Source organism: Frankliniella occidentalis, unplaced genomic scaffold (genome assembly GCF_000697945.3).
Source record: "Frankliniella occidentalis isolate FOCC.00 unplaced genomic scaffold, Focc_3.1 Scaffold20, whole genome shotgun sequence".
In the NCBI taxonomy this organism is placed as follows: Eukaryota; Metazoa; Arthropoda; class Insecta; order Thysanoptera; family Thripidae; genus Frankliniella; species Frankliniella occidentalis.
In genome coordinates this window covers 2755018-2775483 of record NW_026267150.1, presented here as the reverse complement: position 1 = coordinate 2775483, position 20466 = coordinate 2755018, and the positions used below count along the sequence as shown (strand labels likewise).

Sequence of the window (20466 nt, the reverse complement as noted above, 5' to 3'; positions counted from 1 at the left end):
GGCGGGGCGGGGCGGGGTGGGGCGTGACGGGCCGATAGCGCCACAAAGGTCCGGCCAGAGCCGCAGTGCGACCACCATGCCCGGGCCCGCCGCAAGTCTCTCGGCCTGGCTGGTCTCCGGGGCGGCCTTCGGGCTGGTGCTGGTGCTCGCCACGCCACCGCCGGCCGGAGTCAGCCGTCGGGCCGGCGTCACCAGCGACCTGCCCCGCGCTGACAACGCCACCCCGGGCTCCACCTACCTGGCGCAGATGGACATGGACAGGGGTAAGGAGTGACCGCGCGCCGGGAGCCCCCGCAGATTGCGTCGCGAGAGCGCAGAGGAGCAAGGGAGACAGACGGTAAGTACATTCGTTTTTATTCTCAGACTCGTCGGGCAATTGACGGGAGCATGGCGCCTGCGAGACTCGGGGTAGGCCACCCCGCAGCACACGCACGCACAGCAGCCGGGATGTTGCCTACCCGTCAGGCGCTACGAGAGCTTTGAACCGGGTGTTGCAGAGCAGAAACTAGTTACGGGCGGAGACCGAAGGCAAACCCGCAACACCGTGGTGTCTGCTCTGAAACAACTAACAGAAGGCTGAAGTTGTCTGTCACTTTTTGTAACGACGGGAGAACTTTGGGGATGATAATCCCAAAGCCGAAGCAGCAGCATCCTTAACACGGCAATCGCACCCGCGACTTGTTGCAGGCTGGATGTGCTCCTCCGTGTGCAGCAAGGCGGTGGACAAGCAGGTGGCGTACTGCATGTGCGTGGGCTGCGACGAGCAGGGCCAGTGCGTCTACAACGAGCCCGACTGCGCCTTGAGATGCAGGTGCAACTGCAACGGCAGGCTCGGCGACGTGGACGCGGCGGCCGCCGCCCTTACGATGCCCGGGTGGGCGCCGACGCCGAGGATGCCGACGCCCAGCGCGCCCAGCAGCAGCGCGCGCCCCTAGAGGACCTACCTACCAGGGCCGCTGGCGGGCCTCCCCGAGCGGCCGGGGACGCCGGTGCGGCGCGGCGACGGGACGGACCGGGCTGTCAGCGCTAACCTATAAGGGACAGCTGCGGCTCCAAATTAAGACTAGGCGCGCTCCCTCTCAGGGGCGGGCAGGGCGCGGCGGCGGGGCGTGGAGTGGCGGGGCGCGGCGAAAGAGGAACGGGTCGTCGGCTGCTACACACTTTCGCCATTCGTTGTGCGTCCCGCGCGCCCCTCCGCCTCCTCCCCGTCCCAGAAAAACAAACGCCATTCCTCCCCCCGACGAGCAGCAGGTGCATCCGGCGCGGCGGCAGGAGGCGCGCCCGCCCTCGCGGCCCGTGATATTGTTAATGCGGGTGTCCATGGGCGTTGTTAAGTGCTAATGGGGTTCCAACGCAGAGTACCTCAATGAGTCCAACTCGGCGGGGCCCGACAGTCCCCCTCCCTCCACCGCGGGCTCCCCTCCGACCGCCAAGCCTCGCGGGGCGGTGCTCTCGCGGGGCAACGCACTTTGACATACGGCTCCCCGCGGAGCCTCGCCGCGGTGCCTCGCGGTCTGGCCCGGCCGCCCCGGCCACCCCGGCGCCGCGCGTCATACGCCGGGGTGCGAAAATTTTTAGCGACATTTCATGCAACCGCGCAATTACAATACACGCAAAGGAGTGCGGCCTCCGCGAAATAAACCCCCAGCAACACCATATTGCCATCATTTTACTCGGCAGCGTCCCCCCCTACCTACCTCCCCCTCAGAGTGACAGCCCTTTTACGTGGCAAACAAAGAGCGACGTTGAGGCGCCAAGCACAATACTGGGGGACATCCTGAAGGACTTGGCGGGGCGACCGTCGCGCCGCGGCAGAGCGCCCAGCGCCGCTCAGGTGAGGACCAAGAATTTCCCCCGAGTCGCCGTAAACATGTCCCGCCCCGCCCAGCGCCAGCAGCAGCCCCGCGCGGCCCCCGCCCGGGCGCCCCCAGTTGCATCACACATGTGCGGCCGCCACGACCCTGGCCTACCTCACTGCGCGCGGCGCGCCGCGGGGCAAAGCGGAAGGAGAGCCAGACGAGCGGCGAGGAGAGCTAGCACACGGGCAGCAGTGGCAGGAAGAGCCCGCGAGGGCTGTCCCCGCGACAGAGCGAGAATAGGAAAAGGGCTGACTACCCCACCCCCACCCCTCTCCCAGGTCGCAGAGCCAAGAGCGGGAAGAGCGCGAGCTGCAGGGGAGGCGGGAGGGGAGGGCCCCTCTGATACCCCAGCGGGGCATGGCGTTTGTTACGCTCAATGAGGTGAAGCTTGTCACCGGGAGTTTGCCCTTACTGATGAGGATGAGGCCGAAGAACTCCACCGCCTATACCCGCCTGTGCCTTGGCCCACCAGGCCCGCCCCTGGACGGCCGGGTGCGGTGCGCGAGGCCCGCGGCCCGGGCCTAACGGACGCCGCTGTCCGTCGGGCAGAACCAAGCCAAAAGATGTCACACAAGGTCGTTAGACGCTCTCTGTCCGCGAGGATTGTTCAGCTTCGACGAGGCGCCCGGGCTCGGCGGCGCCGTCTGACGTGCGAGATGTGGGCAACGCGACAACGGGGGAAGGCCGGCCAGCCAGGTCGCAACGCAATTTTCCATTAGGCGGCAAATTGGTCCCAATTCAACACAAATGCGCCCTTCTCTTCTGCGTGCCAATTACAAACTGCGGGCGCCACTTCCTTTATACAGTATAGGCTCTTGCCAAGAGCGACCGCGCTCCCTTTCCTCAGGAAAGATTTTCTTTATAAACTACCCCGGTGACATTTAAATGTAGGCGCAAAAACAAGAAAGAAAAACGAAAATGCGTTAGCGGTTAAAGAATCGCGAGCTTGGACGTAGTTATGCCTATGGTTAAATAGATTTGTGGCTTGGATTATTCATTTTCTGTCCCCTTTTAGAGGTTAGGATGGTTCTAACCTTCATGTCAAAAATTCAAGGAAGAGCTCATTCTATAAGAGGACGATCATACAGAAATTACACTACCTCCTTTTAAAACTTAAAGTGACTCAAAGGATTTGTCTCTATAGACCCACCGTACAGAGCGGAGATTAATAATTGGATAACAATTTGAATTTATGTTCTACAAAATTCTATTCGAGATTCCATTAAGATGGAAGGGCAAAGGGATGCATTGTGATGCAAAAGGGTATGGGCGAGGAGGGTGGAAGACAACTGCTGTACGGACACAATTTACAGGCACAAGGTCTTCACTGCCCCTTTGATTTACGCTTCAGCTTCGTCTGGGCGAATGGAGGACTTCACTGTGAAACTCGAAAGGCGTGCTAAAGAGATGTGTCATTTTTACTTTTCCGAGGGACCGCGTGCTGGGCCGGTGAGTGTGAGTGTGTAAGTGTGTTGGTGTGTGAGTGCGAGTGTGAGTGTGTGTGTGTGTTTTGAATGACGAGTGTGCAACAACACAGTCACTTGGCGCCCGTCCAGCGAGGGTATTAAGACACCCGACCACCTCGGAAGGCACCCCCACCCACACGCCCCTTTTTCTTCAATAAGATTTTTTTTCGGCGACGAACACGGACAAAATTTAAAAGAAACAGCGTTGATTTGTTTTTTTCCAACTCTTCTTCCCTCGTAACGCGACAACTGGACGAGCAGAATTGTATTTAAACAACTTGAAATGATTTTTTTTTCTTCTGATAGGCTGGTGGCTGGTCGACGGCCTCATCACCTCACACACTCAGCGACCAGCGGGGCGACCAGACAATTTCTCTTTTTATGTTTCTCGCGCCGGGAATCCCACCCGCCTGCTGCCGACCGCCCCGGCCTCATAGTGGGCGACTCGGGAGAAGAGCAGTAAACATTCATACTCCACCAAACTTCAGACATACGAGAAGAGGGAAAAAAAGATATTTCGCAGAACGGTGAGGAGGCGACGACCCATGTCCCATGCCGGTCATGCTGCGGGGATAGGGCATATGCGCGGGGGCAGTCACGACGTATGTCGGCTTCAAAAATGAAGAAAAACACAGCATCTTTGAAGGAAGCGCGGATCCGCCGCGATCACTGCGAACTGCAGCAGCCACCCTCCCCATCTCCCACCCTTTAGCGAGAGAGGGCTTTCTAGGAATCGCTAGCGGCGGAGCTGTTTGGGGGCGCACACGTCTCGTACGGTTAAAAATAAAGACCGGAGTTGCGCCTTGGGGCGTGGCGGGGCGTGGCGGGGCGTGGCGGGGCGTGGCGGGGCGACCGCACGCGGCGCCTACCTCGGCCAAGACGTCACCCGTGACGCCATGAGCGGGTGAATCATCGGCGTAAACGCCACAAACAAGCGCAGAGCTAGGCTCTAACGCCGCCAGCCGGCCCGCTGCACACACAGCCACCCCCGCCCTCGCCCCCGCCGTGCACCCTGCCCCGTCCCGCCAGTGAACAATGTTTCGCTCTCATTAAGAGTGTTTCAGTGTATATGAAGCGACGACACGCAGGCGCGAGCGTCTCAAGCCAGACGCCCCATAACTTTTGCAGCAGCGCGCGAGAGAGAGAGGTGTGTGTTTTGCGGCGGCCGAAATAACGAACAGAGTGAATGAGGCGAGAAAAGAAAATGGTCCCGGCTGGTCCTCGGACACTGCGGCCTCCGGGAGGAGCACAACCAGTCCGATCTGCTGGAGTGCCCTGAGGGGTTCCGATCAACCCCACCACGGCGGGTCGAACCCCCTCCACACCCCTGCTTCCTTCTCCTCCTCTCGCGCCCCGACATTTCCCCCTAGAGACGAGTCAAGGCCAAACCTGTCATCGGCCAACCTGATAAATTTCGAACAAGAGGGAAGAATTCCGTGTCATATTTTTCAACTCTCACCCGCCCTCTTCATCAGTCCTGCGCGGCCCGGCGTGAAGGGAAGTGGGGGCTGGGGGCGATGCGGGGCACCCCACCGCCGAAGAAAAAAGAATCACAAAAAATCAAGACTTGCGAGAAACAGGCGGGGTGGTCAGCAGACAGGGACAGGCGGACCAGCCCGGGCAGCAGACAAGCGGACCGGTGGCGTGGCTTGAGTGGAGCGGGGGGGGGGGGGGGGGGGGGGGGGGGGGGGGGGGGGGGGGGGGGGGGGGGGGGGGGGGGGGGGGGGGGGGGGGGGCAGCAAGGTAGGCCGTCCCGCTGTGCCGCCCGCTGCGGCTGGCCTGCCTACCTAAAGGCGCGCAGAGTCAAAGACCGCCCGCGCCGCTGCCGGGCCGGGCCCCCCACACTCACCACGAGGGAAAGACACCGGCCCGCTAGTCCTAAACTGAAAACTGGGCCAGTGCGAGGGGGCGGTGAGCGGACGAGCGAGAGAGAGACGGCGAGGAGAGGGGCAGGTGGGGGACGGAGAGAGACACACAGTCGGGTTATTTCCATCCTTTTAATGAGTTGTGCAACGACTGGGCAGGGATGCGGCGGGCGGCGGGCGACGGGGAGGCGGAGGCGAGTGGCGGATGAGAAGGGGACCGGAGGGGCCCGCCGGGCCACAACAGAGGGTCCACACAGGTCACGCACCCCCGCAGCCGGCGGGAGAGCGCGGCGGAGAGGCTGGCCGACGCAGCGGCAAGGCCGGTATAGCCCTGATCCAGACTCCAGCCAGGACCTCACGTGGGACACGCCTTTAAATGACCAAACGGCCCACATTCGACCCTGCTTGGAACGAGCAGATCATTCCAGTCCTCAACGAAACGCTGAACTTAGGCGTGAAGCGTGTGAAGCCTTCAGCCGCGGTGGGCGCGTCGTAAAGATCAATAACATTCCAAAGAGCTGATCGCGCGATGCGTGTCATCGCAGTGGTAACGGCGGGGCGGGTACAGCGCAGTGCGCGGCGTCGTGGACCACGTCGCAAGGCTCTCGGACTAAGTTGCGCCGACAGGCGGCCTAGACTGGGTAGTGGTTTGTTGCATCCACGCGCCACAGGAAGGGTGCGGCTAGTGTCTCTCTCTTTCTAAATGCATCGCTCTTCTAGTACCACCACCCCGCACTTCTCTCTAGAATGCGAGTGCGTCCCGTCCCTCACGTGGCACAACTGCTTTGACACCCTTCCTCATAAAGCGCGCGGGAGGAGGTCGCGGCCCGCCGGGCAGGATGCGCCCTACCAACCCTCTGAAACGCAACTCGAGATTGCAAAACAAAATATAAGCGTATACTTCCACCGCAGAAAAGGGGGTAAAATGAAATGAGGTTGCAGTAATTGGCAGTAGTATTAGCAAATATTTAACTGCTGAACAAGTTTGTGGTTTATGTCCTGATACTTTCTTCTTTTAACCCGGACGCTCAACCCCAGCTCTTTAATTTCGCACAATTAGTGGCGTCACGGTACATTTGCATGTTTCCAGCTCGTTTTGTTCATGCGATAATGGAATCGAGGACAACACTGGCGCGGGGAAGTCCGTCGCAATAACACACAGCAGCGCGCCTAGCAGCGCCTGTTGGGCTCGACCCATATGTTGTTTACGCGGCCGGCTCACAAATGTCACCCCCCTCCCTCCACCCTCCGGAGAGAACTAGACGAGGAGAATCTCGGCTATTAGGCCAGAACGGTGGTGGAGGGGCGGTTGGCGGCGAGGGGGAGTGGCCGTTTGAGAGGGGATGACAAGACGAAGGATGGACAGAGACAAACGGACAAACATCGCGGCAGCAGGGTTTGCGACGAGGTATTTCCTGTGAAACCGAGCGCCCCCCCCCCCCCCCCCCCCCCCCCCGGCCCGGTGACGGGTGCGCACACTTTTCTTATACAGGTTCCTTTAGATTATCTGAGTGGTTAACTGAAATGTTCTTGCAATAGAGGTTATCCCCGGTTATCCACTACGAAAGGTGTACAGCTCGGTGTGCAGCACGCATTTCTTGTTGTGATGCACATGTCTCATAATGATTATATGCACGACTTCGTCAATAATTCAGCACATATGCGGGTGCTATCGCCATGGCGCGTTTTCACAAAACTACGTAAAACTGCCGTATATGCAAGGCGTTGCCTTTGATTCAACAGTAATTGAGAGGAAAATTCTAAAAGCTCAAAGTCTAAAACGAGTTAATTCTGACAACTCAATAAAATACGTAATTTTCAGGATTATTTCCATGCGGGTCCTTGCGAGCCTCGAGTGAAGCTTGCAACTGACTAACAATCCTTGCTCGATCCTGCTACACACTTTACTTCTGAATGCGTATAAAAGTGTTTGGTGCGGACGGCACTAAGTAGTCGACGGACATAAAACATCGGGGCGAAAAAGATTCCGCCACGGCAAGTTTGTGTTTCACACCAAATTGCTTGACACTCCGGAGCTCGTGATTGATAGTCCGCCGATGTTCACCCCCCACTCCCCCCCCCCGCCACCACCAGTCGGTTTCCGCCACGCCACGCCACCACACCCCCACAACGGCTTTTGGCAGAGGCGCCGCTGTGCTTTCGTTCGGCCACCCCTCGTCTGAGACAACAAGCTAATCAAATCCCGTCGGGAGCAGCAAAGCTGCACAAGGGAGGGGGTTTCCCACACACACTTCCATAATAAATAACGCGCGAGCTGATTGATTGTTCCATCAACCGCATTCCGAACCACCAGGTTGCTTTTGCCGTCATCCACTTGATTACGACGAGCTTATTTGCACTCAACCCTGGTTGACAAAGCTTCGTCAGTCAATTGCAGAGTGGAAATAGGGAAATAGTTTCATACTATTGACAAACTCGACACGTCGATAATGTTTTATTTTCAATGTACTAAACAAAACTATTCCGACATAACCAACTATACGAAGCAATCCTCAGATTTGCTTGCAGCTCATGGACCAAGGCTATGCCGCTGGGTTGAGAACGGTTGACAACGAGTGCTGCAGTGTGCTGCACAACATGGTCTTGTCTCATGGCACCCGGGCGGGATGACAGCGATGGACTTCCGATGACAGGGGCGAGGAGGCGAGCCGGCAAATGGCTGCATCAATGACTCGACTATCTCCACCGTGAATCAGGGATCTTGGACCTCACCCAAGTGGCCGGGAGAGACCTCGGCCCGGCTTCCTGCTCCTTGCGGGGTGCAGTTGAGGTGGTTGAAGGAGGTTGGAGGAGGTTATGGAGGAGGTTGTGGAGGGGGTTGTGGAGGAGGTTGTGGAGGAGGTAATGGGGGAGGTTATGGAGGAGATTATGCAGGAGGTTGTGGAGGAGGTTGTGGAGGAGCAGGAAGGTGGTGGAAGGTAGTGTATAAGGAGGAAGAAGGCGGAAGGAGGTAAAAGGAGGTGGAAGGGGGTGGAAGAAGGTGGAAGGAATCGGAAAGAGGTTGTAAGATGTTGGAGGATGTTGATTAGCGATAAGGAGGTTGAAGGGTACACCGCTTCCGTGTCCATGCGGCTGGCCGGGGGCGGGCTGGGCAGCCCCGCCGCACGGAGCTGCCCGGCGGGCCTGCCTACCCCGTGGTCCGCAGGCGCTCGGCCCGGAGCGTAGCGACGATCCCTACCACTCACTCACAGAGCTCTGCGAGCGAGAAGCGGGTGTTGGTGTTGGTGTGAGCGTGAGCGTGCGTGCGTGCGAGCGTGCACGCTAGCGACTAGATGCGACGTGGCCCACACGATGCGTCGCGATGTCGTCTGTTATTTTGACTGGCCGTGCCATGACTAAAGGAAATCATGTGTCTCGGCGGGTGCACCGGGCCGGCCGCGCCGCGCCTTGGGTCACTCCCACGCCCCCCACCAGCGCGCCCGGCGTCTTAAAATAGGGAAACAATTTTTAACAAGTCGCGAGCCGACGGCGACACGACGGCCCCGCCGCCGCCGCCGCCGGGGGAGTCGGGAGTACTGTGACGGTTCGCCGCCCCCCGGCCGCCGACACCGACGGGGTCTGTCCCCGATAGCCAGGCGTGCTTGCTCACGCCCTGGACTAATCGTGAACTTGAGTCATGACTTTGAGTTCAAGCCCTGGCGACGAGTGCTCTATCCGACCATGGCGACTTCCGCCCGCCGATGATCGGCTCGCGATAATCTCGCACGAAACGCGCCTGAAATATACGCCCCGAAGAGAGCCGCGAGAGCGAAGCAACACCTGATGTGATTAGTGTGGGTGGGCGAGCTGCGAGCCGAGCGCCGAGCCGAGCCGGACCGGGCCGAGCCGAGCTTAACCCGCCCCAGCGGGGTGAGCAAAGTTGGCACTCGGTCAAAAAACTCCACACTGCTCTGCAGACGGAGGGAGGGCCTACCTTCCAAACTACTACTGCCAGCAAACTGAATGCCAAAGAGTCACGCATGGACGAAATTGAGAAAAGAGACCAAGCTCCCCCAAAGGTTTCTATTTGGACCATCGTCTTTGGTTCTCCCATTCTAGTTCTCCCATAACTAGAAATTATAAAGTCGACCAATCACACGGTCACTAAAGATACGAGACCTGAACGTTTCCCGACGCGCAAAATAAAGCTGTCCTCAATAAGGCGCGAGTAAAGTGTGCTACAAATGGCATTTTGACCAATGTTTTGGTTTGCTATTAAATTGATTTCATATTTCAGTTTGCTAATAATCACTCGTGGTGAGTTGACGTCGACTTGTAGTTTACCATTTGAATGGCAGTTTGTTCAAGAGTTTCCATGCATGCACTGGCCCAACAGGCACGGCGCAGCCCCGACCCGCTGTCTCTAAATAGCAGGCCCCCTCCCTGTCCTGCGCCCGCCGTGCGCAGGGCTGGCTTAGCTAGGCTAGGGCTAGAGCTGGGCGGCGGCCTGTACTGGTTCTCCTGTGCGAGCCAGGCCATGCACTGTCCAACCTGGCTGGTTTGGCCTTGCCTCGGACCCACCCCCATTCCTGTCAGTATGGTTCAAAGAGATGGACCAATAATACAGTGCGTCTTTTATCTCTTGTTTTCAGTTTTGCTGAAGCTGTTGCTGTTGTTGTCATTGTACTCCTACTCTACTCATCACAGCCCTTCTGCTGAGATGTTTTTGAGAAGGAATAGTCAGAAATAGGCCATAAAAACAGTAAAGCACAACTGCTACAAGTTACAAAAGCTTAAAACTTGCAAGCTTTAAATGAGTATCTAAATATCCACACGCAGTAAACTATTCAGAGAGAAAATCTTTTCTTCTACGCCTCTAATAAAAATAAATATACTAAAAAGCATAAATCGGAAAATGTCAAAAGATATATTTTTAAAAAGATTCAAATGTTCTTAGGAATAAAGAACTATACAAGAAAAAGAATACTTTTAAAAATGTAAGTATATGCTTAGAACAGTAGGAGAGATTGTAAACTTCATTAACACCAATAAAATGGAAGAAAAAAAATGAAAACAACACACATATATAACCTTAACAGTGACAGGAAAGGCCCACAGTTTAAAGGCAAACTGACAGGTATGATCACAGAGGATAGGCAATCTGTTTTAACCTGACACAATTCCAAAATATTTTCAAGTTGCGCTGCACCATTCAGAATGCATGTAAATTCAATCTGTTCCCTACTTTAAATAAAATTTATAGCTATTTCACAGGCTTCGCAGACGCCGATTTATAGATGCAGGTTTATAACCTCCAAGTAAACTGATAAAAATGTCAACGGTAGAGGAAAGGCCAGCAATAAGACAATGTTCCAGTCGAACATCGAAAACAAAACAAGATACACTGTAGGTTTAAATTCATGCGTTAGGCAAAATTACAGGGACACTCGGGCGTAAGTCACTTAGGCCCTCCGGCCCTCCGCATAATCGACAGCAAGAACCTTATATTAATCTTAGCACTAACCTTGATTTGAAGGCTGCTGAAGGCAGGGTGAACTATTTCATCAAATCAATCAAACAAATCAGTAAAACTCGTTCGATAAAGGTAAACACACACAAATTTAGTAGGCGAACGAGCTACATAGAGGAGGCCATTTTGAAACATGACATCTCGCGGCCTAGGATGGTGTAAATACTGGGAACCACATTTTTTGGTCGCCATTGGTCTTCCTTGTAAAATGGGATTAAACTACTCAGGAACATAATTATAGACATAACATGCTAGTTTCGCGTGTTTCCTACGCGAAAGGGTTCAGAATATCGAGGAACATATCGGTTGTAATGCAAGGAAGAAAGAACATACCCCACAAGATCTGTACAGTCACATAAACAGCTGCAATCATCTGTTCGTAGCAACCCTTCCTAAAATATAGACTCCAAGTTCTCTACCAGCCTGATGTTGGTGTTGTGAACATTTCTGGATGTCGTGTTGTCGTTGTGTTTTGTGTTGTTATATCGTGGTGCCACATTTTTCAAGGAAAATACAATTCTTGTGAATTTTGATCATCTTTACTTTTTCGCAACATAGCTTCTTTTGTCTGATGTCAGTTTAAATAAGTTTGTAAGTATGTTCGCAAGGTTGTAATAACTAATTCCATTCTCTTTCTTTACATGTAACATATCCAATTATCTGGTTCTGTCTATAGTTTTGCTTAGCTATCTGTGCATTCTTGCGATTTGCTCTACTATTATTGATTTCCACAATATCAAATTCCATAGAGTTTTAGGAGAAATCTCTGTAGTCTTTACTAGCTGACTTGCATTTGATCATGCAAGTTTTTTTTTGTTTTTTTTTTGTTTTTTCGCTTTAGGTTATGTGCATGAAAGTGGTGTTTTTAGGTCCGTGTTTTGAAATTGACACCTATTTAAACCTGTTCGCCAACAACGTGGCAATGCTGCAAGTAGAATTTTATACTTGAGGTAAACCGTATTTTGAGTGCCTGTCGACAAAATTACTTATCACCACTGGATTCCTTGGAAAATTTGCCAGTGCCGAGTGCTTTTGCTTTTTGAAAATTTGCCCAAATTAAAATTTTACTGTAGAGATTTGTGTTGTTGCCAAATTGTGGGCGAAAAGGTCTTTTGATAGCAAGAGTGGATTTAGTTTTCAGTACGACTGTACTTACATGTTTCCATCTGTATGCCATGATTTTGGTTTTTGTACAAATCTGAGAGTCTCTGACACCGACACTTTACTTTTCCAACACTGCTTTATTAACTCATTATCATTGTACATTTTCCTCCATACTCTACAAAACCATTGACAGTTCAGGAATAAGGAATTTAATTTTATCAATACCTTTTGAACAAGCGCAAGTTAGTTTGAGTCTCGAGTATGTGGTTTATCTTTCCAGTCTCTTCTCTTCAGTCACTCCCAAGACAAACTATCTTTTAAGTCAGCATTTCTAGTACTTGTCTTAAGCACTTTAATTATTTGCAATGCCTAGATTTCAACAGTAGAATGATAATTTTTGTGTTATGGAAGTGCTGGAGCTCTCAAATAATTTCATATTGACGTTAATTGTCATTACATAAAACGTAACAAACACACTCTTTTCTTTTCGTACTTGATACCACTCCCTGCCCAATTCCCAGCAAATGAAAAAACATAAATTATAATATAAAACAGTTTTTACCTCTTTCTGTGAGCTTTGAATGCTCCTGAATTATTTGAAGTTATCAGGTAAACTTATCTCATGCATATTCAGGCTATTTCAAAAGAAAGACTCAAATACCCCACCCAAGTCTTTAACAATTTACATTGTTTGATTATCTGATCTTATTTTATATGCAGTGAGCAGCCACAATTTTAGCTAGATGGTATGCCCCTGTTTCATTAACAATGTAAGTGCTCTGAAGTTATTTTATGAAAATGGTGTGTTCCATTGCAAGGATTTTTGTTATACATTACATTTTTGTGAGCAAATCACTAGAGCACAAAGCTTAAATATTACAACATTTTGACTTGGAATATAAACATTTTCTATCATCTACAAGGAGTTCAATTATATTTTTTTTTTTACATTTTGAAGATTGCAATAAGATTTTTTTTATGTAGGGCTTAGTTTTTACAGAAATATTCAAATCAATGTCCGTTTTCCAATGCAAGGTCTGTGAAGTGAAATCGGTGCCACTCTTCCCAATCTTTCTCAGGTCCTCCTTTGATTGTTTTTCTCAACAAAATGTTTGATTAAAGTCTTTTACGGAATCAGTACCAGACAACAATTAATCAGGGTTTGCACTTGTGGCTTCGGTTGTTGTTGATGCTGTTTCACTTGCTGTTGGCTTATCTTCTTTAATATCAAGGAATGGCATCTTTTTTTGTAGTTCAAGCCTGCAAGAAAAGCAAGTAATTAATCTTTACTTTTGTTTTCATATTTCAGAAGGACCATGAGTAACCGTCGAGGCTTAGCTACATGTTCAGCGGTTAATTGTAGCAACCGCTACAAGAAGGGATCTGGAATTATTTTCCATCCGTAAGTATGCATGGTGTGTACCACTTAATGCATCACTTGTTCTGCCTTTTATTTTTTTTAATGAATGAAAATTTTTATTTATTCTGCAGATTTCCCTTAAGTAATGTAGAACTTTCCAAAAAATGGGTTATTGCAATGAGAAGAGCAAACTTTTCTCCTACAAAAGGACACCACCTGTGCTCTGAACATTTTGAAGATAGTTGTTACACTTCAGCTGCTAATGGAAGAAGAGTTTTAAATGCAAGTGCAATTCCAACAAAATTCAATTTTCCAATGAAGAGACCAATACGTATGACTTCATCTAGTGTTTTAACAAGTAGTGCTACTTTGGACAAAGGGTTCACTGAGAAAACTCCAATATTTGCTGCTTCTCCTATTGTTCATTCCAGTCAACAGCAGCCTAGTCCAGTCAGAAGAGCTTTTTTAAAAGACCACTGCTACTCTCTCCCAGGCCTCCAAAAACTGAAGAGGAAGTTAGATGAGTCTGAAGGGGATCTAGGAAAGCAACTTTCTCTTGCTGATGTGGAGCAAATCTTAATGCCCACATTATCAGAACGTGTTGGTGTTGTACCACCTTCTGCACCCCGAAATGCTCAATCAAATTCAAATCCTATTCAGGAACATATTGACGCATGTGTAATGAAAGCTGTTACTCCTTTAGAGCAACAACTTCAACATATGAAAGCGATTGTTAACGCCCTTACTTCTCAGATTAATAATTCCTCAAAGAGCCAACAAAGGGTGGGAAAAGAGACCTTTGATTGGTACAGCCTTATGCCTGCGCAGCCCTCAGGGAGCATACCACGGGATGAACACGAAATTCAAGTGTTAGCCACGCGTTTGGCAGTAAGTTTCTCTGAACTTCCTGCTGAGGCTGTTGCAGAGCAATACCAGGTACATTATGTGTTGACTCAATTCGCAATTTGGCCATCCCTACCTCCTGCACAGCAACTTGCGACTTACAGAATGGCTCGGATGCTTTATTGTGCTATAAAAAATGGGTGGCCAACAGCAATTCAAGAGGAGCAGGATTCAGAGGAAGCTGCAATGCAAGAATTTGCTATGCCTGTGCAAGTCTCAATTGGAAAGCGATCTAGCCCTCGAAGTATGCTTATGCCTCAAGGAAGGTCAAGACGATAAAAAAGATATAGGAATTGTATATTTGAAGTGTAGATGTGCCTAGTAGGTTCAGTGTAGGTGAGGTGTGACTTTAGTCATCATAAACCAGCAGTGTTGTAAAATTGCTTGGTTTATTTGAAAAATGTGTGTGATTTTGGGGTAGTAGCGGATGATAAATTATTATTATTAACAGAGAGAGAATTCCTATTTTTTTACAGTGTTTTGTGAAGAAAGCATGAAATTATTGAAACATTTGGGTCTTCTCAAGCGAACATGTAACCTGTTTTTTTCTGCATACAGAGCAAAATTAATCTTCTGTTTTAACTATCTACTAGTCTTATATTCAGCTCTGTATCGGACTGATTGGTAAATTTTGTTTTTCCATCACTGCCTAGGTATAATATTTGTGATCTATTACAGTTATCAGTGTTCCAGAATAAGGTCAGATATTTTGTTCAATATGTTAAATTATCTACCTCCAAATTTCTTTTGCCTATGAGCAATTATATAACTCAGAGCATGACTAAGTCAAAGTACATTGACAACAAATCTGTTGGTTTGCTATTAAAAAAAAAAATGTATAGTTATTGAGGTTGAGAACTATGCTTTTACTTTTCTGAAGGCAGCTTACATATTTTTTTGAAATTTTATTCAAAGAACAAATGACGTAGTGCCACCTGAAATTTCAGATTTTAGCAGACACTATTTATGGTAGCTAAGCGATTTTTGAGACTGTTGAATTCTACTTATTGCTGCTCTTTTTTTTTTTATATAGTTGTAATATTTGAAAAGAAAGAAAAGTCCTTGTTCTGCCCTCACTTTTTTTTCTTTAATGTTTTGGAGAGATTGAATTGAGTCATGTCTTGTAAGGTGGGAGTGAAGTTCCTTAAGTGCCCTCTGTAATCTGTAATGATTGTTGATGGAAGTTTAATTTTTAGTTCTTCATTTGATGGGCACAAATTTTCATCCTGATCTTCAAACTAAGATTTTTGTTTTGTTGTTTACATTTTAATTTTTGTTCTAGTATTCACAATGGGCAGTTTAGGAAACCCGTAATATACTGTATTTTTTTTTTTTGCAAAGATTGTACCTTAATAAATAAGTTTAATGTTCTATGCCCATGTGGTCTACAATCTGACATTATCCTGGAGTCTCTAGTGACTGAATCTGTAATCAATGTATTCCAATAATCTTATCAAAAGTCTGTCATGAGACCTCCAGGTATGGGGCTTGTATCATGTTTAGTCCAGTATTAGAGTTATGTTATGAATTTTAGTTAAGTGTTTAGGTTCCATGCCTTCTTCTAGAGAAGTAACTAGCAATGGTAAACCATGGGTAAACAGTTTTTCATTTCTTTTGAAACTAATATTGAACTTGATTTGGCTTTTCTATTTGTCATTGTAAGTAATCTGTTTTAATTATATTATTGTATAACATTATATCGTAGCTTGGGTCACATGCCTTCTTGTTATACTATGTTCAGATCGGTTCATTGTTAATGGAAATCATAAATTAAAATGTGATTTACATTAACAGTGAACTTTCATGAAGGACATTGAGATTGTTTTGGGAATTCACACCTTAACACCTGAATCAACTGTTGTTGGAGCGCCACTATCCTAAGCAAAGTGTTTGTGATGTTAGTCATCCTTTGTAATTCTAGTCCTTAAAATATTTTTATCAAACAAAACATCGGTTTACATATGAGAAATGGATAATACCAGGTGGCTGATTAACCCCGCGCACTTCTGTAGTTAGACTGTAGACTTCAGTGAAGTGCGGGCGGGCGGGCTTGCCAATCGCCCCTGTCCACGGCGCCTTACGGGCCGGGCGAGTAGGCAACCCGCCCGGACTCCTGCGTGCGGTACAGTCTAACTACAGAAGTGCGCGGGGTTAATCAGCCACCTGGTATTTTAGCACAAAATAATTTATAGATCGTAATCTAAAAGTATTACTGATCAGAGAGAATTTTGAATGAGTTCCTTAGGCTTTTGATATTTCCAGTGTTGTCTTATTTTACTGATTAGATTATCTATTATTTTCTACCAAATTGTCCTTCACATACCTAAACTTACTCCCAGGAAATCTGTAATCAACTTCTTCTTTGTGTGGATTTTGTTTTGTTTTATAAAAAAACTGTACTTTTTGTACAAATGTGTTTTGTTAATTAAGAAAAAGTTCAGTTTCCAGAAGAGGAAACCGCATAATTTTCATGCAATTGTGGCTGCTTGACCTACTATGTTAGATTCAGGAAAGATATTATCTCTATATCTGTGATAACTTGCCCTTTTCTGAACAAAGATTGTAGCTCTACCATATACGTACCAAATATACTGTTGAATTTCACAGGCTTTAAATGCTGCATGGAAATAAACATTCAGGTATCCATATGTAATCTTTATTTCTATTCTTACCTGAAACGGGGGTGACTCAAGGCAAAGACGTAGGGATCGAAGCAGGCGACGAGTTTGCAGCAACACGCGGGAATCATGGTGACACCAGGAGTTAACAACGCCCTGAGAGACAGAGAGAGAGAGAAGAGAGAAGTATTCAATATGAGGTCGCTAGGTAGATGATTCTCCCTTTTCACAGACCCTGGGGAGTTTGACAATTGTCTGTGAGCACGAAAGATTTGTGCTCCTTGAGGCACAAAAATGCCTAACTAGGCCACCAAAATGAGCATGTGTGATATGTGCTTTTAAAAGAATACGTACAATTAGCGCAGAGAGCGCATTTTGTTAGTTTTGCTCCACCTTTTACCGAGCTCTGCAAAATCACCCTTTCTGACCGACCGAGGCGGACGGCGCCTGCAAGGTGAGGAGGGGACAGTGTAGTGAGGGATCCCACCCCCACCCCCACCACCTTTCACCTCACCTCTCACCTAGCGCACGGCCAGCGCTGACCGAGGCGGCCTGTCCGAGAGAGTTAAGGAACTAAACCTATCTCGGTCGGTCAGGAAAGGCGATTTTGCAGAGCTCTGACACTATGACAGCGACTTGGTCAACGTTGACCTTTCAGAAAATGGTCGAAGAAAAGAGTTCCTCCATGTTCCGACGTCCCTTTTGAAGCAATAACTACGTATGCTTTGATGGGTGAAAATAGTTACGAAAGACCGACACAGGTTTAGAGACTCTGCACCTGCAATCTCTTGCTCGCCCGAGTTGGTGCGAAGGTACGATGCGCGTCAAACCCCTCCTTACCCGGAGCCGGAGCCAGCCTAGCCGGCAGCCCCCACACTAAGGCGCTCAGGGTGGGCCGCCGTCTCCACTTAGCTGCGTGGCGGGTTGGCCTACCCAGCGCGTGGCAGGCGTTAGCATGGGTCGCCTCGCCGTTATACGTTGAAAGTTCATTGTGGAAACACCTACACCCGCCATTCCACCAAGGCTTCCTCGTGGAGACCCTACGGCGTACACACTAAACTCTTGTGGGGAGTTTTATTCATAGCTTACTGAAGTCCGTAAACATGCTCCGCGTGTTTCAATACGCCACCCAAGGAGAAAAGGTTGATCACTTTAAAGTCATTTTGATGTCAATGACATCCCTAATGACATCCGTCAAGCCAAAATAGTGACTAAATATGAATAAAAACGTTCATAAGATTTTGGTGTGTAGTGGTTCACTGCGCCGACATGTGACGCGGCTATCGGTACTGGAACTAGAGGGTTCGACTGACTCCGGTCTGACTCTGAACATAAAATTGCATAGCGTCTTTCTTCCGGGCACAACACACCACTTCCCCCGCCAGTGCATGCGGTACAGGCCAACCACACAAACGGGTCGGGCAAATCAGCCACCTCGAACGCGTGTGAAAGAGAAGCGATAGCTTGCGTCAGAGGGAGTCGAGGAAGGGAGTGCAGTCGAACCCAAAACCTCCTCCTCTGGACCCACGCCTGATAGAGTGCACCCATACTTGTTTCCGAAGGCACCGATGAGCGCGACGGTCGCGTACGGGGTCCAGGAGAGCACGAACAGGAAGGACAGTGAGATGGCCATCTTGGCGATGCGAATCTCAGTCGAGTCCTGGTTCTTGTCCACGTTCGATCGCAGCGATTCCACGTTCATTTTCTTTGCCTGTGACAGAGAGAGGCAGTATTACAAAACGGTGTTTGTGCGTGTGTGTGTGTGTGTGTGTTTGTTGTTGTTTTTTTTGTGTTGTTTTTTTTTTTGGGGGGGGGGGGGTAGGGGTGTGATTGACTCATAAATCCATCTAACTATACATCACCTGGGCCTTCAGAGCCTTCTCGTGCGCTACGACGTGGCTGACGATCTGGGAGTAGAAGTAGATGATCATCGTCATGGGGATGCAGTAGCAGACGAAAAACATGACGCCAACGAACACTCGGATGTGGTCCGTGTCCGACATGTAGTCGAACGTGCAGCTCGTCAGGAAGCCCTCTGCGAACAGCAATAGACGCTGCATCTTCGGCGCGGCACCCCGAAGCACACCACCGCCAGCGGGACTTTACCTGGGACGAAGCGGCCCCAAATCTCCGTGGCAGGGAAGACCACCCACGGCGTCACCCACATCCAGAGAAAGAAGATGATCATGATGGCTTTGCCCCTCGTCATCTTGCTGCCGAACGGCTTGGCGATTGTCCTGGCGGCGTGAGTGTTTAATTGAGCAGGTTTGATCTCCATATCATTGCCGAGCGAATTTTAGGGTTTGAACGTCAAGTATTTTTGAGTAGTTTCTGCATAGAAAAAATACTAACATGTATCTGTCGTAGGCGATCACCGCGTTGGTGGCACCGGCGCCGATCCCGGAGAAGGACCCCATGGTCGCAAATACTAGGCAGGCCGTTGGGCCGCTGGCAGGACCCAGGTTGAACGAGTTGTAGATGAAAATGGGCGTTTTGGCCATCATCACAAAATCGCATATTGCTAGGTTCACCACGAATATGTTGGAGGGTGTCTTCAAATTTTTTGACCTGTAGATAAGAAATGTAATACCAAGCCGCAAGTAGAACGGAGGACAGAGCTACGACTTCTTGAGACTCACGTGAGGAAAATGTAGATGACGATGCCGTTGCCCATGACTGCGAAGAAAAAGAAGAAGCAGTACAGGACACCCAGGCCGTAGTTGATGAGGGGGTCGGGCTCTGGATACACCAGCCAGTGCGTGGGGATGTGCGGCAATTCGTCCGGGGGGACGTTCCAACCCAGGAGGCGCTGCTCGGAGGGCCCCGACACCCCGGAGCCGATCCTGCGCACACCAAAGTATTGGGAAAGTGTTCGGAGCTCACCACACAAATCGGCCGGCGCCGGGCCTCCGTCGGATTGATACAATACGGCCTCAGAAATTTACTATACGTAATTTAGCCGAGCATCTCCCTATACCACCGCACACCGCGTCTGAAGGAAGCACCATCCACCGGGCGACTGAAAAACACTGTCCACTTTTGTATACATACGACTATACTCATAGGTACCGTACGCATATGGGGTGGGCTAGCTTCCTACTCGCTGGGCGCTGTACGGCGTCACAGCCAGAGATTGTGGGCAAACCCATCCATACACCTGCGTGCGGTACAGCATAACTAAAGAAGTGGATGATTTGTTCAGTCCGCTGGTACATTTGGCTCTCCAGCCAGAGGCACTTGGTGACATAATCTGCGAGTAGCGTGGAACGACCCTTTGCCGGAACGGGGTATTAATTTCCTAATTTTTCTATGCAATTTTTTCAAACACACATACACACACGGGCGCACACACGCACAACACGGACGCACGGGCTGACGCACAGAAAAAACGGACTGAAGGAACCGTCTGCTTGTCGCTGTCGTCGCCGTCGTCGGAGAGGTGCGAGGATCGCCCCGCCTGACTCACCTGGCCTCCGCCACGGGCAGCCAGGCCGTGCCGTTCGAACAGTCCGCGCTTTCGGGGTACTCCATGGTCACTAGTCTACGAACTAAAGAGTCCGCTGAGCTCTGACGGCGCCCTTTTATAAACTCTGTCCGCGGAGGGCACGGCGGGCCGAGGGCGGGCCGCGGGCGGGTCGGCGGGGGTGGGGGTGGCAGGCCCCCTCGGGGCCCCCTCAGGACACCTGCCCCGCCTCGCGTCCCTCGCAGCCCTCGCAGGAGGATGGCAGCCATGCTGATTCTGATCCGTGATAATCCGCCCGGGACGGGACGGCTGCCATACAATTCGATTATGATGTATGCGGACGACCAAGGGGGGAAGT

The 20466-nt window shown here is 50.1% G+C and overlaps 4 protein-coding genes across 5 annotated transcripts in view; 2 read left to right on the top strand and 2 right to left on the bottom strand.

Moving 5' to 3' along the window:
- Positions 1 to 10821, bottom strand: part of LOC113207392 (formin-J) — a 66005-nt gene extending 55184 nt beyond the window's left edge. For both annotated transcript variants that reach the window (XM_052264575.1, XM_052264574.1), the window contains exon 1: positions 10655 to 10821. The gene's annotated coding sequence lies outside the window, so the exon portion shown is untranslated. The remainder of the gene's footprint in view (positions 1 to 10654) is intronic.
- Positions 44 to 1656, top strand: LOC113207564 (uncharacterized). Its single transcript, XM_026424186.2, has 2 exons — positions 44 to 263; positions 688 to 1656. The coding sequence occupies exons 1-2, from the start codon at positions 77 to 79 to the stop codon at positions 933 to 935; spliced, it is 435 nt and encodes a 144-aa protein (XP_026279971.1). The 5' UTR covers positions 44 to 76; the 3' UTR covers positions 936 to 1656.
- A 229-nt stretch (positions 10822 to 11050) lies between the features above and the next one.
- Positions 11051 to 16675, top strand: LOC113216594 (uncharacterized). Its single transcript, XM_052264579.1, has 3 exons — positions 11051 to 11251; positions 13074 to 13166; positions 13256 to 16675. Exons 2-3 carry the CDS (start codon positions 13081 to 13083, stop codon positions 14304 to 14306), a joined length of 1137 nt encoding a protein of 378 aa, XP_052120539.1. The 5' UTR covers positions 11051 to 11251; positions 13074 to 13080; the 3' UTR covers positions 14307 to 16675.
- On the bottom strand, positions 11882 to 20260 carry LOC113207417 (opsin, ultraviolet-sensitive). Its single transcript, XM_026423977.2, has 8 exons — positions 20112 to 20260; positions 19285 to 19488; positions 18998 to 19213; positions 18752 to 18882; positions 18508 to 18680; positions 18196 to 18356; positions 16700 to 16801; positions 11882 to 13024 (listed from the first exon to the last, which is right to left on the bottom strand). Exons 1-8 carry the CDS (start codon positions 20174 to 20176, stop codon positions 12916 to 12918), a joined length of 1161 nt encoding a protein of 386 aa, XP_026279762.1. The 5' UTR covers positions 20177 to 20260; the 3' UTR covers positions 11882 to 12915.
- Between the last annotated feature and the right edge of the window lie 206 nt (positions 20261 to 20466).

Coding starts and splice junctions, on each gene's coding strand:
- LOC113216594 (XM_052264579.1), top strand. CDS start 13,081: ATGAGTAACCGTCGAGGCTTAGCTACATGTTCAGCGGTTAATTGTAGC. Junction 13,167..13,255: donor TCTGGAATTATTTTCCATCC/GTAAGTATGCAT, acceptor TTTATTCTGCAG/ATTTCCCTTAAGTAATGTAG.
- LOC113207417 (XM_026423977.2), bottom strand. CDS start 20,176: ATGGAGTACCCCGAAAGCGCGGACTGTTCGAACGGCACGGCCTGGCTG. Junction 18,681..18,751: donor TTGGGGCCGCTTCGTCCCAG/GTAAAGTCCCGC, acceptor TGCTGTTCGCAG/AGGGCTTCCTGACGAGCTGC. Junction 16,802..18,195: donor ATCGGTGCCTTCGGAAACAA/GTATGGGTGCAC, acceptor TCTGTCTCTCAG/GGCGTTGTTAACTCCTGGTG.
- LOC113207564 (XM_026424186.2), top strand. CDS start 77: ATGCCCGGGCCCGCCGCAAGTCTCTCGGCCTGGCTGGTCTCCGGGGCG. Junction 264..687: donor GCAGATGGACATGGACAGGG/GTAAGGAGTGAC, acceptor GACTTGTTGCAG/GCTGGATGTGCTCCTCCGTG.